Source organism: Drosophila mojavensis, unplaced genomic scaffold (assembly GCF_018153725.1).
Source record: "Drosophila mojavensis isolate 15081-1352.22 unplaced genomic scaffold, ASM1815372v1 contig_231, whole genome shotgun sequence".
Classification (NCBI taxonomy): Eukaryota; Metazoa; Arthropoda; class Insecta; order Diptera; family Drosophilidae; genus Drosophila; species Drosophila mojavensis.
Window position 1 is genome coordinate 6918152 of NW_025318772.1, and position 17268 is coordinate 6935419.

The following is a 17268-nucleotide window of genomic DNA, read 5'->3' on the forward strand; positions in this document are numbered from 1 at the left end:
ATGGAGAGCAGAAATGAACGCCCGAGGGCTTAGATGTTTGCTGAGCGAATCCTTTTTCTGTTTGTTGTTTGCATTGGCTAAGCTCTGGTGATAGGCTATCCACTATATATTTGCAGTAGTTAAATATTAAACTAAGGCTGAAGAATGTTCATTGATTGCTTTGATATTTGATTGAGCTGGAATTCTTTCTGTCCACTGTTTATTATATTGACTCAATATATTTTCTTTTCGGCTCGGTATGTCGGTCAGGTAGACCATTTATCACACAAATACAGACAAATATATATATATTTACGTATATATATAAATATATATATATATAAATATTTTTTTTTTTTATTTTTTTAATTTTTTTTTTTATTCCTTGTCCGAGCTATTCATTTTGATCGTCTTTTACAATTTGTCATTTCAGTCAACTTCAAAAGCGAGCGCCTCGGAAACTTTTCTGCTGTGCAAAGGCAAAAAGAAAAATAAAAAAAAATAAAAACAAAAGGCAAAAATGAGAACAAAAAGTCAAATTAAATAAATTACAAAATGCTTTGCCAGCTTCGGCTTTGACAACAATGCGTTGCGTAAAAAGGTAAAGAGACCGAGCGAAGGATAAACACACAGTTCAGGCTGCCAGCCAGACGAGGACGAGACGCGCTGCAAATGTTTAACAAGGAATCCGTGGCAAATTAAAAGCCACCAACGTTGCCTCCATAAATCATGGGCCGTGCCAAGAGCAAGGCCCAAGCCTAACACAATCGCCTAGACAAAGGGAAAACAAAATGCGACGACGAGTCGCAATAACTTTTAAGAAATTATTATTTATTCATATACCCTCTGCAGAAGCAGGTGCCCAACTGTTTAACGGTGCCAAGGCTGCAAACGATTCGAACTCAAAGTTCGACAACCAAAATACTTTAAGCCTGGCCCTAAATCTTTGTCATCTACTTTGAAATTGGTTAGGGTTAGCATATGGATTTTTTTTTATTTATTTATTTATTTATTTTTTTTGTGTCCTTCAACTACAAAGCATCCTTTATTTTCATCAACTCATGTATTTAGAAGGATATTTTTGTAAACATTAATTTATAAAAGTATACAGTTTTATAGATATTGACTTATAAATCTCAGAAATTTAATAAAAAATTGAGTTACTATATTTAATTAATTTAATAGCTAAGGTTGCTGTAGAGCAGCTTAAAAAATCGATAAATATTTAGCACATTTAGCTGCGCTTGTTAAAAAACGAGCTTCTAAAGCACATGAAAGCTTCAAGCTTGCCTAAGTACAATATAGCCTATTGGAATACTTGAAGTTCCATGTTCATGGATGCCGAATAAAGCGTCAAGTTGAAATATTTCAGGCAATATAAGTATAAATATATTATATATTCAAAATATTCTTTAATTTAGATTGCTATAAATGTATATACAGGGTATCTACTCCGCATTCAACTGGCGTTCTTTAGTGAGCTGGCAACACAAATAAGAAAACTAGTGGCAGGAACACGGCACGATGACAATTTGAAGTGTTTTGTTGCTGTTGACTTGTTACCTTTGTTATTTTTGTAATTTTATGAATATATATATATATATATATATATATATGTATATGTATGTATATATATATGTATGTATACATATGTAGGCTGTTAGTTTCCGGCACATTGCACTTGAAACGAGAGCGAACGCGAGAGCGAGAACAAGAGAGAAGGATGTCCAAGCTGCCGCAGTCAAACAATTTAAATTGTGAGGGAGGCCGAAACGGGGCCATGGAATTGCGTTGAAAGGTCCCGAATGTCCCATTTGGAGTGCCAGTGCGAAAAAGGACAGGCAAATACAAACAACAACAATGACAAATAAAAATATGTGCGACACGAACAACGTTCCGGAACACAAACGGAAAATTGTGAAATATACAAATGTTTGGCTTCCATAGGTGAACTACATAAAGTAAGAACAAAAACGAAAAAAAAAAAAAAACAACTCCATTTCACACAAAACAAGACAAGGCAAAAGACAATGGAACACGTACAACAAAAGCAGATTACATAATTGTCAAGTTTTAATAAAAATGCTTCTAGTTTGTAGGTTAGAGATGGCACGGCCTGGACAAATGCTACATGTCACACTAGAATAAAAACAAAAGGAACTGAAAACACAATTCCCACATACCGTAACATTACCCTAACAAGCTGCTTAAAATTAAAGCATTCTTTTCCTTTGACCTAGGCCCTGTGTCTTTGATAAACTAAGTTTTCCGCAATTCAATTCTATAATACAATACAGTTTAAAAGGTCAGACAGCGGGCAAGTTCCTTTTGTTCTCAAGCCTAATTGCATCAAACAATTATTAGTTCAAGGTTCATTTGCAACGAGATCAGCGTCTTCAGAAAGTCAGTCGCAGGACTCAATTTAAATCAGAAGAAGAAAAGGGAAAAAGAACAAAGCAAACGTATATATTTTAGGTCAAGCTCTAATTGTACAATATGTTAATTGTATTAATCGATAACTAGCATATGTCAATTGCATTAATCGATAACACAAACTTATTTAGACTAAATAATCCTGTCTTAAATATGTTCAGATAATGTAGGATACCAGACGATTTTTTTGTTGCCGAAATATACAAACTATCAACAGCTCCTAATAGATAGAATCTTGAGCTTAGATTGATATATTGATGCATTTATATATCGATATATTGATATATTTTTATATTGCTATATTCCTATATTGATATTGTTATATTTCTATATTGCAATGTTGATGTATTGGTATATTGCTACATTGATATGTTGATACACTTATAGGTTGATTGATTATATTGCTATATTGCCATATTGATATATTGTCATATGGATAGTCTGGGTTTCTTCAGCGATGGCAAAGACAGCTTTCTGAATGTCAAATCATTGCCATTTCTATCTTGTTTGCTCGCAAAGCTAGGCATGTTGCAAGCTCTCCAATTAGGAAGGTCGAAAATTAATTTGAGTATCTGCTGGACTGGCAATTACCAATGGGCAGCCGCAATTGCTGTCCGAAATCATTGCAAAATATTGAAATAAAAAGGAACGACTGCAAGTCGAATGCACTTGGCGAATAGCCAAAAACTGAAAACGTAAAAAGGAAAAAAACAAAAAGCAAGAGACGACCACAAAATAGGCAGCTGCAGAAAGGGATTGTAATTAGGAAATTAAAACTGTGACAGCTGCATGATGGACTTGCCTGAAATAAATGAATGGATGTGGCATAGACGAATTGACAGGCGAGCGGCAGTTGGGGCAGCTGGGGCAGCTGGGGCAACCGAGGCAACAACTGGGACAGATGATGCCAGATCAGCTTCAGCCTTGGCACGCGGGGCGTGGCTCGGCTATATGAGTATGCAGCCGCATTGTACTTGAGCTGCCGTTACTCGGCTTTTGCCGGCTGGCAGCCAAAGTGTGGCAGTGACGGATGCGGATGCTAGCGTTGCCAACGCCACGAATGTGTTTTGGTCGAGGCCGAGCATCAAGCAGCAGCAGTGGCAGCAGCAGCATCCAAGTCTGGCCAGCAGGTGGCTGATGGCTGATGGCTGATGGATGATGCTAGGGTCTCTTATTGAAATTCGTTGCATTATGCTGTGGGTTGAGCGCACAGTGCAGAATGCTTGAATATGTCCTTGTGCGACGCTCACTGCACTTGATTGTCAACAAAATTGTTTTGCAGCAAAGCCTACAGTTTCTTGTTGTTTGTTAGCTGGTTTGTTTCTCGCTTGTAAATTTGCTTACTTTTTCATTTTTTACAGTGGCTGGCTGCTCTTGCTGTTGTTGTTGTTGGCTTACGGCACTTCATTTTGAAGTGAGTGCAACTGCTGCACAGCTGGCAGGTAAAAGGACATGCGGCAGTAATTAAATTTGTGCATCCAGTATGAATCGAGCTCTTAAAGCAGCGCAAGGCCTTTTTGCAAAGTGACTAAATAATTCAATTTCTTTTTTTTTGTTTTTTTTTTGTTTTTTGTTTTTTAATTTTTAAATTAGACACGAGCAATGTCACATTGTTGGCTCAAACACACACACACACACACATGAGAAAACACTTGAAGACGGCCATAAAGATAAATGTTTTATGTACGTGAATTGCGTTGAATAAAAGCTCTGTTTGTTTGCCTGCTTTATATGCATACACACAGCGAGCGAAAGAGAGAGAGAGAGAGAGGCACAAACATACAAACACAAAGTGTTCGCACACTCTCACTCTCTCTCTTTCTCTCTCTCTCTCTCTGTCCCTCACTCTTCCTGGTATTCTCAAATTATGCGAGAAGGCATTTGCTAGCACGCCCACCCACATTACTCATACGCCCCCACGCACGCTGCCGCACGCGCTGCTCTGTTGCGCTTCATTTAAGCAAATTCACGTGCACATTTAAGCTTAATTGTTGTTTGAATTAAGCCAAATACAAATAGGTGCGCAAAACGTGCTTTTTGGCCAAATATGATGCTGTTAATTTGCAGCTGCAGCTGAGATTTAACATAGCATTTTCCTCCATTCACTATTTATGCCGAGCTTGAGAGCTCACAAATGTTGATGATTTAAAATTCTCATTAAGTGCGAGCTGAAACATTTTAGTTAAACGAAAGTTTTTCTTTGAGCTTCAGCATGCATAATATGTGATCATAAAACATATATATAACTTTATATAGACCTCCTTATGTACATTTATATTTATATATACTATATATTATATTTATAGCCATTAAAAATCTGTAGCTTTTGCTGCCTTAGGTATCGTATGTGACTGCTTTATAAGACATGAATTTATTATGGGCTCGCATATTTGTGTATTGTTGGGAAAGCGCTTAGCGTACGTATTACCTTCTGGCCATAAATTCACTTTAATAACATACTCAAATTTAGATATTATCTGTGTATGTGTGTGTGTGCACTGTATATAAGCATGTTCGCACATTTTTCCCTTCTTGCGCACGCTGAGACAGGCGCAGTCTCAATCTGAACTCTCAATGGAATCGCTGTCTCCGCTGTTGAGCTATGGGTTCTCCTAAATTGTCTGGGGCGAGGCATTTTCGAGTCGTTTTATTCAAGTGTTTTACATTTTCAAGAGGTCCTTCAGAATTTTCGTACATGTCTGGCTTAAGAACTAACTGAGCTACAACGTTAACTCCTATGGGAGTTGACTAAAAAGAGTATTTTTGTGTGTGTGTTTTTTTTAGTTTTGCTGCTAAATTTAAGATCTCTATTGCAGTCAATCAAAAAGACATTCATCTTAATTAAAGTTTAGCTGTTTACGTAAATGCTTCTGGTTTTTTGGAAAATTATTGTCAAGCCAGTGTAAACCCGGCTTGATTAGTAAAATTATTTTAAATGTTTATTAATCTGTACAGATTCAGTTATAAATAAAAAATAATAAAAAGCTTTTTTGAATCTAAAAAGTCTTACATAAAAACTGACTTCGTCTTTATATATAAATATGAAATATTTATCAATTAAAGTCTTGAAATATTTATATATACGTCAGGTTTAGTGATGTTGATATGACAATCTTCAAGACTGCGGAGAAGCATTAATAGAATTCGAGATCAATCCCACAGTGAAACCATGGAGTACAGAAACAAAAGTAAAACACTTCTACTGTATAGAAACCACACCAATAGATTAAGATATATTGTATAATTTTTGGCAATAATCGGTTCATACAAATATAAACTTGAAATATTGCAAATATTGTCTAGATTCGTCTACGTTTGTAAACTGAAATAACCAACTTTCTCCCTAGGTAGACAATCTAAAGGGCTGGCAACACCAGTTCAATAAGATACCTTTTTAAACAAAATTCATAGAGTAGAGACTTCAGAAGCTTAAGCTATTCACAGCAAGTCAAGTTAAATTATTTTACTCTAATAAACACACAATTATATGCCTATTAATTGGTGCATATATATATATAATTTAAAATATCATTTAACATACATTTCCTTCTTGACTCGATAAAGTAGTCAAGTTATTGATTGAATTAATTTTGGGTTAAGCATGGAGTCAATGTTTGAGTAAATACGAGATCGTTGAAAAGATATTAACACCAAAAGCTCATTTCAATCACTTTTACTATCTGTAAGCCGAAAGAAGTCGTACTAGGGTTTGAGCTGGCTTTATATTGTGCTTTTGTAACATGATCACTCGTTATCGTGCCACACCAGCTCCATCTCAATCAAATCGTCAAGCTGGAGCCTTTACCAGTCTTGATTTCAAGATCAAGTTTCAATCGTTTGTGCTCAGGGTGCAGGTGCTATTGCCTATAAGCTGTAGCAAAACTAAACGTAATCAACATCTAATCGGGCTTGCTCGATATCCTATTGAACGCAAGTTGAGGCTTTGGCATGGCATAATTTAAGGGGCTGCCCAGAGTCTACCTCAGTGGGCACTATTAAATCGTATTGTGTAATAATTCTTAATAAAATTACTGAAGCGTAAACAGTAAAAGCAATGAGTACTTCTGGCAAATATGTTCTTGTGTTTGTTTTTGATTTTGTTTTTGTTTTTGTTTTTGCTGCGCATGTGCCACTGTCATTGACAGCAATTAAGATGGCCAGCTAGAGGGCTTAAATGTACATTACTTTGTCCGACAACTGCGTCTTGTATATGTATGGGTGGGTGTACGTGTGGCTCTATGTGTATGTGTGTGTGGGTGTGTGGGTGTGTTATTAATGAAACGTCTAGCTGACTGCGACTTCTGACTGACTTAGCGGACTTTGCTTGCCAACTGGCAGGATTTCGTTGGGGATTTGCTTGAATGAAATGGCGTCAACGAAAATATTTGCCCGCCTGCAGTGGACCATTTTGCTTGATTTTCTAGTTGTTGGTTTTCCACTCTGGCTGCTAGCAGCAGTGTTCAGGGCTTATTGCCAGTCTGGTTATGCAGAAGACGATAGTTACCAAACGGCTTTGTATTTCAATGCGGATTGCATTGTGAATGGCGCACGGAAAAGGAAAATTTATTGAACAGCATTCATATGCTGCGCATTATTAATATTGATTTTTCAGAGTGGGCGTGATGAGAAATAGGCGTTGCTGTCCTTCACACACACACACACACACTTACGATGCGAGATGGCACACACACACACAGACACAGACACATACACACACGAGCTCTCAGCCTTCATCATATGCTAGAAGTAGTTCGAAATGTGTCTGATAAAAATAACAAAAGCAAACCCTTTCTTTTGTTTTTTTATTTCTGTTTTCTTGCTCCCATTTTGAACCCGAAAGATAAAAGCCAGCCGCATTGTATTGTTTGTAGATGCTTGAGTAAAACCAGACGCAAAGGAAAATGGGAAAATACGTGCCGAATCGCCAGCAAATGCAGCCCGCAAATAACTAGGCGACCATTGAATGCATTAATGATGCTTCAGCTCATTGCAAATAAATTGTTTTTGCCCGATGAAACAAGGCGCAATAAGTGCAAATCACTTGTCAAGAGAACAGATAAGGAATGAAAGAAATATGCATACATACATGCGTCAAATAATACCAAGAAAAGTGTTTAGTGAGAAATTTGAATATGTGGCAGACGTGACTTTAATGCATGCGCAGCAGCTGCCTCGTTTGCAAGGCAAAAGAAATTGATTTTTTTTTTTTTTTTTTGCATGTTTTTTTTTTTTTTTTTTTTTTTTTTTTTTTTGAGGCTTGTTTCTTTGAAGAAAAAGAAACACTCTTTGGCTGGAAAAGTGGCACACACGCAGCAAGCGACGCTGGAGCCGCAGTTGGCCCGGCTAAGTAGGCCACTTTAGGTGCAGCCACGAGGCAGCAACAACAACAGCAGCAGCAGCAACAGCAGCTCCTTCAACCATTTTCGCCTAAAGCTGCACTCGCAACGCTGCTTTGTTAAGTGTTTGAAGCGTTCAGTATACGCCTCATTGGCAGCAATTTGGTTGGCCAGTTGTGCGAGTCAGAGCGATCATTAGCTTATAATGGCTCAGCTTTAATCATAACAATATTTCGCAGGACTCACTGCACGACCACTTGATCTGCTGCGGCAAAAGTCGTTGAAATTATTTTCATACTCAAACAGCGAGCGACTGCGACGTAAGGTAAGCAGATTATGTAACACATATACAAAGCTTACATGTGTGTGTGTGTGTGTGTGTGAAGGTGAATGCGTGTGAGTGTGTGTCTGTCACAGATAGCATTAACAATGGCACATGCTGACGCCAGTTTGTTTTTGCAACTTTTCAACAGTTCTTTCTCAACTGTTTTTATTAGTGATTTCCGTTGAAAACAAGCTAAATTATGCGAATTCCCTTTTTAGCATCTATTTTTTTGTTTTTAGCTTAAAGGCGTGGCAACACCTGGCATAAACTTTACCATTTTAATATGGAAATATATATATGTATCCATCCAACGCGCATATGCGTTCAAATGAAATGAAAACTTTGGGCGAGACGTGTCAATTACTCCTGAAGTCAGAAAAACAGTAAAATAGAGAGAGAGAGAGAGAGAGAGAGAAAAGAAGGACAAACAAATATACAAATTTAATAGATTTCAGATTGAATATGAAGTTCTTGCAGCTGCATTTAACAAACAAGAGACGAGATGGAGACAAAGGGCTAACTAACAAACTCAGCTGGAGTCAATTTGGCCGAAATCTACCTGGGTATAATGCCCATTGGACTACTAATTGATTGGGCACGTGTGCCATAGACAATGAGGTAAACAGTCCAAAAGGCAGGACAATGGAGGCACTGAATGCATTGAACGATTGCCTGCTCTGTGCCTGAGCATGTGAAACTGACACGAGGCAATTGAATAATGCGAAGGCCTATATGTATGTGTGCATGTATGTGTGTGTGTATGGGGTCGACCAATTCATTATCGATTGACTCTATGTGAACTCCGACTTGGATATGCAAATTTCACCTAGGCCACACAGCTCGCCATGGCAATGAATGTACTGGAACTGAAAGAGAATTGTTCTGAATGGAGATTATAATTACAAATCAATGGGAGCACTCAATAAATATTGTTCTTTGTCTTCTATTAGGTTTTCAATATGATAAATTTAATTGCTATTGTCGCACTTGTGAAGTAGTCTGGAAGTAATCGAAGGCACTGCTGCAGTAGTTAACGAAAAGGAAAACTTTGGCTTGTCAACAGCTAAACAAATCAATCATACGCAGTGTGGTGCGTGGTGCGTGTGCTGGCAGTTAATGCGTGACTTGCGGGCGTACACACACAGACACCCACACACAAGCACGTTTGACACTTTTGCTTATAAATAATACAGACCAGTCATTACTCCAAACTATAAAGTCGACTCTCAATTTCGTCGCATATGTTATTATTGAATTATTTAAATCTCGACCCAAAACAAATAATGGACAACACACTTACTCGAATTGAGTTTGACTGGATAAGATTGGATTGGTTTGGACAGGTGGCTGGCATGCGTCTTAAGTTCAGTTCCCCAAAAACTTTTGCCAAACTTTTGAAAACTTCATTAATTTAAATGAACTCGCAACTTGAAGTCAACTGTAACACAGCTCAACGATGCATGCAAATTAACTAAAACTCGACAATGCTGCAGCGTCTTGCTCTTGCTCTTGATGCGGATACTGAGGGGAGCATCAGCTGTGCGAGTTGAGAGTCGGTGCTAATCGTACTATAGGTAGGCTGCATAATGCATAATAATGCAGCAGTCGACTTAATTATAGGATCTATCGAAACACATCTGCAGATTGGAAACTTCGATTCAACATTATAGACAATATGGGAATGGAATTAATTTTAAGGAAATAAATATATAACTGGATGATGAAATTACTATACTATGTTTATTGTAGAACCTTAAAATTTGGATTTATTTATTTATTCATTTTTGCGTTTAATCCTGCCATGCTAACTTTGCATTTTAAGAGCCAAACCAAACTACTTAAAGCGTTCGAGCCATTTTATTATAAGAAAACAATTTATCATTAAATAACAAAAATAAATAATAATAATAATAACTGCACTTTTAAAGATTCTGAATTTTAAACAAACCTAAATAGTCTGTAGACCTCATCTTAACACTTTATCAGACTAAACTAGAATCGAGCAATTGCAGAGGCCAAATATCATGTCGTCTGAGACAATAATATAATATAATATAATGCAATAATATAATATAATATAACATAAAAACAAACAATACTTTAGTCTTCTAAACGAATACATTGAATAATAAAAGCAGAATATAATAAATACTAAACATACTAAGTTTGTAGATCAAGAGAAAAGTTATCCAAGTCTAATCGAAGAACTACTGGGGCTCAGTCTACGCTAACTCATATATACATATATACATAAGTCTATAAAAACTGTCTTGTACCATAAGACAGACCCAACTGGCAACCCTATATCTTTTGATAGCGGCGGACACAATACGGCGTCTAAATGAACCAAATATAAATAAAAAATATATATAAATAATAAATATAATAAACAACCTTTTTTTTATTTAAAAAAAAAAAAAAAAAAAAAAAAAAAAACATGGGTCCGTCGAATATGCGCAACTCGTAGAGTCAGTCGAATATGGAAAGCTCTGTATGAATTCCATAAGAAAATTACTTTGTCGCATTGAACGTTCCGAAATTTTGGATTAGAGAGAAGTTGATAAGCCTTTAAGCCTTTAGGTTTATGTGTATTTCAAACTGAATGCACAGTTAGTTAAAGTTTACTTGCATCACTTGAATCACTGACTGCTTAACAGTCAACGTGGCTCACCTGAGATTCTCAATGCGTGGCCTGCGGCACTGGGGACGATTGCGTCGATGGCTGCGATCCTTTTTGCAGCGGCAATCGCAGTGCATGATGCAGAGTGCGATTGATGAGATGACCGTTATCACAAAGGGCACCACAAAAAAATGGATGATGATGGCCTCCTGATCGTCATGATTGTAGGATGTTAAGACGACGGTCTTGTTTTTACGCGAATAGAAACACGGATAGATGGCGCCCTCGACGCCGTAGTACATATTAAAATTCTTGCACGTCACTGTGGGCGGATAACCGCAGCCCTTAATGTTGACGAGCAGTGTGGCCTCGCTGGACTGCTCCCACTCAGCGGTGTAGTTTGTATAGTCGGTCATGTTCTCTGGTATCGTTATATTTTGTTCGATAAATGTCACATAGATGTGCACACAGCGATACAGATCGGAGGTGCAGCCCTCGCGGCAGGAGCTCCACGAGCAATTGAATATGCCAACAAGATCCTCGCGCCGTGTTGTTGTGCACAGTGTTGGATGTTCGATAAAGTCGTGGCTCAGTGTCGATATCGCTGGATCCACATAGAGCGGCACCAGAAACAGCAGCGAGGCGCCGGCCGTCACCGAGAAGAAGGCGAGTGTTGAGGTGCCATAGAAACGCGCACGTTCCCGCCACGAACGAAAGCGCCGATTGCCATTTTTCTTTTTTGGAGCCAGTTCTCGGATTTTACGTAACCGTAGCTCTTGTTGTTGCTGCTCGAGTAGTAATTCCGAACTGCCACTCCTCATATTATTGTCGGTGCACTCAGGGCGCTGATGTTGCTGCTGATTGTTGCTGCTGCTGCTGCTGCTGCTGCTGCTGCTGCTATTGCTGCTGCTATTGCTATTGCTATTGCTGCTGCTGTTGCTGTTGCGCTTCTTGTTGTTGCTTGCGTTGACGTCGGCTTCGCAGCAGCAGCTGCAGCTGCAGCGACGTCCACACCCGCGCCAGCCAAAGCCTGCGGCTCGGCCTGAGAGCTGCTCCTAGGGTTAGTCGTTGTCGCTGTCGTTGCCGTTCGCGTTGCACTCGTCAATTTGATAGAGACTGAGAGAGCGAGAGAGAAAAAGAGGGAGAGATGGAGACAGGCAGTGGGATAGAGAGAGTACGAGTGCGAGTGTTGGACACTTGCAGCGTATGTCAAAGCTAACGCTGACGCTGACGTTGACGCCGACGTTGCGTTGGCAGCGCTGGCAGCGCTGGCAGCTGGCGTCGCCGCCTACCGCGACATTCAAGAGCGGCCCGAGTACGCAACGGGCGCGACACGAACTGCTGCCAATTGAGGTTATGTACACACGCGTCGACGCACAAGGAGACCGGATAAACAGCTGTTTGACCAACCAACCAAGGCTCACACTCCCACCGCACAGAGAGCCACCAGAGCGAGAGCGGGACTGAGCAAGAGAGCGGCAGCGAGTGGCAAAGAGCGCGCGCGTGAGTAGTTAACGGTTAAGCGGGAGTACGTGTGCAGGCGGGCATTCAGGCGAGCAATAGATAGAGATAGCGCGCACAAGACAGTGGGGGAGATGGTGAGACAGAGAGCGAGAGCGAGAGAGTCACAGTCAGTCAGACGGTGAAAGGAAGACGCTCGCCAGCGTCTTCATTTGTATTGAATGAGTTGATTTTAATTTTTGCTTTACTTTTGATTAATCTCGCCGGCAGCTTTAATATTTGCATTATAATGCTAACACTTTGTCTACTTCTTCCTCTTCTTGTTATAGCTTTTGTTATTGTTTATTTTTGTTGTTGTTTTTAATTCATTGCAGTTCTTGTTGGCTCTGACACTGATGGGGAAAGAACAATATGAAGGGCGCCGCACTTGACAGCTGTTGATGTAGGTTAGTTTAACGAGAGGCAGACGCAGCGAATTTGAGAGGGAGAGCGAGCAAGAGAGAGAGTGTGTGTGTGTGTGTGAGAGAGCGCCAAAAGCGAGTCAAATTGAAAGCGAAAGAGAACTGAATGCCTAGCAAAGGACAAATGCAGCGCTGCTAGCGCCAGCGTCACTAGCAACTGCGACTGCGACTGCGACGCCGCAAACAGACTGTATGACTTTCCTTTTAGTGTGTCGCCCTAGTGACTGTGTAATCTTTTTTCTACATATATATATATATAACATATATATATTTCTATATTTTTATTTTTTGTGGGTGGAATTATTTATGCTACACATTTTGTGCGGCAGTATCTATGTTGTTGCCATAGTTGTTGTTGTTTTTGTTGCCTTCAACTAAGACAATTTATTATTTTTCAATTTATTTGCATTTGTCTAGACGCGACTAGATAGACAGCATGATTTATTAGAGCTGCCTACATCTGCTCAACGTCTGCAAATATCTAAGAGTGAGCCATAAACTAAACTAAACTAAATGCCGATCGACTTAAAAGATATTCATAACCAAATGTCATGTAAATGTGAAATATGCAAAAATTAGTCACTCAGACTCATAGTAAAGTCTAACAAAGTCCCAATATTCATTGATGATTGTATAAGTCTTCATGAATCAAGTAAACTATTTAATTCTGGAATTCTTGAAATTCTCCGATAGAATTTCTTCGCCAAGTTTTTAGTTTTGCCATTGCAAGAAAAAACATTTTCATTTCGTGTACTTTATTTTCTCTTTATGACACAGCAGGAATATTTTTTTTGCTAACCTATTTGAGGTATTCAGTGCTGATATTTGGTCGCTTGACACCCATTATTTACCTACATATTCTGTTTGAGCATTGTTATTGCTGTTGTTGTTGTAGCTTTGCGTGACACTAGACATTGGTCAGTTTTAGCATTGGCAATAGACTCACACACACACACACACACACACACACACACACACACACACACACACACACACACACACACACACACACACACAAACACACACACAGGCACCGTTTGTGTTAGCTGGACGCATTTCACAATTTAAGAATACACACACCCACACACACAGGCAGACACGGCATGCACGTGTTTCCAAATGTGTATGTATGTGTGTATGTATGTGTGTGTGTGTGCTTCTATGTATTTTGGATGATTTCATTCATGTATATGCCTTGCATCGTGCGTTACTTTCGTTTATGTGAAAATTAAAACTGGATATACGGCGTATGAGTAATATCGTGACAGACCACAACTGCCAAATGGTCAAAGGGTCTAGTCCAACAGCCAGTTAAGCTCTAGATCCCAACAAAATATACTAGATCTGAGAGGCAGACAATTGTGGTAGCAAAAAAACCAATCTGTCTGCGCTGTTGTCTTTCGACCTGAATCTGAATCAATTTTATACTACGAAATAGGTAAATTCGCTTGCTGGCAGCCCACGCCACGCCTTGGTCCTGACAAGCAGAAACTAGCTGTAGGGCAATGGGCAAACCAAAATAAAATAAAAGTAAATATAAAAAACAGGAATAACGACTCAACCAAGTATCTAACTAACTTTTGACAGCCGAAATGGCGCTGCTCCGCACATCTTTGCTGCTTAACGAATTTGCTGTTGTTGTTGTTGGTTTTATTTGTTACTGTATTTTGAATGTATATTATTTATTTTTGTATTTTGATTATTGTAGGCAATTTAACGCCGATTACAGCATTTGCCAGCGAAGAAGAATTTGTTGCCTTTTCTGGATTTTCATAGGCAAGCTCACACTGGCACACACACATCACACATCACACAGCACAACGCACACGGAATCGAGACGAGAAGCGCGAACGCTAGGCCCTGACGTGCCTCTCGGAGTGTTTGTCCAAAACTGAGGCGACGACCCGACTCCGCCACAGGACTCGCCGCCTCACAACACATGTGTAGGTGTTTAAATGTGAGAGTGTGTGTGCGTGTGTTTGTGGGTGGCGTCAGCTACGCGTAGCCGACTTGAGCAGCGCTGCAGACGTCGACGCTAACGTCACCAATGCGACTCTTCATCGCATTGAGAGCATCCAAAAGATTCGCATATGCGCACTTCGCGCAACCATTGAGAATGTGGGAAATACTCGTTGGCAAAAATAATGATTCGTTGGTTGGCTGCCAGTTGGTACCATCGAGCACTGCTTGCTACATATGTTTATAAATTTAAAAAAAATATATATGCATATATATAAATATATATATTTTATACTAGATTACTACTCAATTTTGCATTACTGCCCAACTAAGATTGTTAGAGCGTTAAATAAAAAAAACTCCACATTTGCCGAATTCAAGATTGAAAACTAACTCTTTATTGCTTAAAATCCAAGCTCTTATATACCTAACAGAGACTCTTAAAACTACTTCCAGTCACTGGAAGAGTGCATTTTCCCATACAAACAAGTGCACAGATGTTTATTCAAGTGTCGCTTTTTTAGATCGCTGGGCCCGGGCTCACGTTACATTTCCATATATTAGTCGCTGCATTGGTCGCTGGTCGCTAAGGGATAACATATTTATTACTTTGTGTCGGATAACGCATATGACATGTTCACGTTTGAACAAAGATACTTACAAACTAAACAGTTTTAGCTATTTAGTGATTGAAAATCAATTGCATATTCCACCAAATCACTCACACTATAAAGCAAGTAGTGCAAATATACTTGCTTTATAGCGGAGACCACAACCATGCACTGCTTGCTGAGAGTCTATGGTGTGTTAAAGCCACACTGCAAAACGGTTAGTGCAGCTTTAAATATACTTGTATAATTTGCTGATATCTAATGTTCCGGAGGATAAATACATAGGTGGTCTGAAACAGATACAGATACAGATACAGATACAGATACAGATACAGATACAGATACAGATACAGATACAGATACAGATACAGATACAGATACAGATACAGATACAGATACAGATACAGATACAGATACAGATACAGATACAGATACAGATACAGATACAGATACAGATACAGATACAGATACAGATACAGATACAGATACAGATACAGATACAGATACAGATACAGATACAGATACAGATACAGATACAGATACAGATACAGATACAGATACAGATACAGATACAGATACAGATACAGATACAGATACAGATACAAGCATACGAGCAAAAGGATCTCAGAAGATATAAGAGCTAGAGAGGTGAAATTTGGCTTGCATACTCGTGTATACCATAGGCAGTACATAAATTAAACAAGTAAGAACGTTGCAGTCGGGCGATTTGCCACGCCCCAACTGGGTGTAGACACCTCATTTTTGATCAGTTTTTAGAACGAGATAACGGTACCCTAACTGCAAAGTTTGAATGCTTACCCTCAAATAAAGTGAAAATTACAGGGTATTTTTCGATATGCCACGATAGAGGAGGCTACCAGTAACTCAACTATTCAAATTTAAAGCTTCTAGCTATTATACTTTAGGAGATATAAACTTTTGCGGTTTGCCACGCCCCCTGTGGGCGGACATATATCCGACAAAGCTTTTTGGTCTTGGCTGATCAGACCGAGTATATATACAAAATTTGAGGTCTCTGGCATCAATAGTGTCCAAAATATAGCAGAATATAAAAAATCACTATATCTTCAGGTCTGATTTGCCACGCCCCTAATGGGCGTAGACTTATAATTTGTTCTCTAGACTTTATAGAATCATAACATTAGCTGACGTGCAAAATTTCAGCATTCTAGGTTTACAACTTTAGGAGATACAGTGTTATCCGATTTGCCACGCCCCCCATGGGCGGAGATATATCCGCCATAGCTCGTGATCTTAGGTGTTCGATGCGGACTTACATACCAAATTTCAGCTTTCTAGCTCTTTAACTAACATGATTTCTGGTATATCAGAAAATGCATTTTCCGATTTGCCACGCCCCTAGTGGGCGGATCGGGAAAGTCTCTAGCTTCAATAGCGCCGAAATAGATTGCGTTCATACGGACAGACGGACAGACGGACGGACGGACAGACGGACAGACGGACGGACAGCAAGACGGACATTGCACAAAACCAATATACTGATTCACTTTCGTGAATGAGTATAAAAATAAATATAAATTATAAAATTGAGTACTACATGTCTAGCCATGTTAGTGATCGTACTCATGAAAATATGGAAACAGAAGTAACGAACATCGTTACGTTACCTTGCAACACAATATATCGGATTTATATTTGTTGTTATTGGCAAATGTTTGTTAAATCGGGTGAAATTTTATTTATTTAATACTTATATATGTAGGTATCAGGGCTGCCAACTTTTGTTGAGTAAAAAAAGCTTGTTTTAGTTGAAAGAAGTGCTGCCAACTTTTGTTAAGTAAAAATAGTTTTTTTTAGTAAGAAGATACTAAAAAAAAAGCCGAAATATTGAGACAAAAAGCGAACAAAAAATCATGTTTTACTTTACAAATAGCTCAGTATTTTGTCCAATTTATGAAAATTATTATTTTTATCGTATGCTTCCATATTGCCCATCATATTTAAATAGCGTCTTATAGTCGTTTCTTGCCACTTGAGTTAAGCATATCAATATTCACCCTGACTAAAAATTCTTTCTATTTGCGAGTTCGACTATGCTTTG

General features: G+C 38.9%; 1 protein-coding gene and 3 long non-coding RNA genes across 9 annotated transcripts in view; 1 reads left to right on the forward strand and 3 right to left on the reverse strand.

Annotated features, from left to right (window-relative positions):
• LOC116804878 overlaps positions 1-494 on the forward strand; it is a 36661-nt gene extending 36167 nt beyond the window's left edge. Inside the window, exon 5 of the long non-coding RNA XR_006356932.1 lies at positions 413-494. This is a non-coding gene — a long non-coding RNA (uncharacterized LOC116804878). The remainder of the gene's footprint in view (positions 1-412) is intronic.
• Positions 1-11612, reverse strand: part of LOC6575219 (protein tipE) — a 29010-nt gene extending 17398 nt beyond the window's left edge. Inside the window, exon 1 of the mRNA XM_002001197.4 lies at positions 10745-11612. Within this exon, the coding sequence (XP_002001233.3) occupies positions 10745-11514 (770 nt within the window). The 5' untranslated portion in view covers positions 11515-11612. The remainder of the gene's footprint in view (positions 1-10744) is intronic.
• Positions 11613-11713: 101 nt separating this feature from the next.
• LOC122757032 lies at positions 11714-14588 on the reverse strand. 5 transcript variants are annotated; one of them, XR_006356929.1, is made up of 2 exons: positions 14442-14588; positions 11714-12588 (listed from the first exon to the last, which is right to left on the reverse strand). It is a non-coding gene; the product is annotated as an uncharacterized LOC122757032 (long non-coding RNA). The 5 variants fall into 5 exon arrangements; XR_006356925.1 differs by having other exon boundaries at positions 11714-12546; positions 14194-14588; XR_006356926.1 differs by having other exon boundaries at positions 14194-14588.
• A 361-nt stretch (positions 14589-14949) lies between these two features.
• LOC116803679 lies at positions 14950-16956 on the reverse strand. 2 transcript variants are annotated; one of them, XR_006356883.1, is made up of 3 exons: positions 16835-16956; positions 15236-15392; positions 14950-15160 (listed from the first exon to the last, which is right to left on the reverse strand). It is a non-coding gene; the product is annotated as an uncharacterized LOC116803679 (long non-coding RNA). The 2 variants fall into 2 exon arrangements; XR_004363713.2 differs by having other exon boundaries at positions 15236-15475.
• Between the last annotated feature and the right edge of the window lie 312 nt (positions 16957-17268).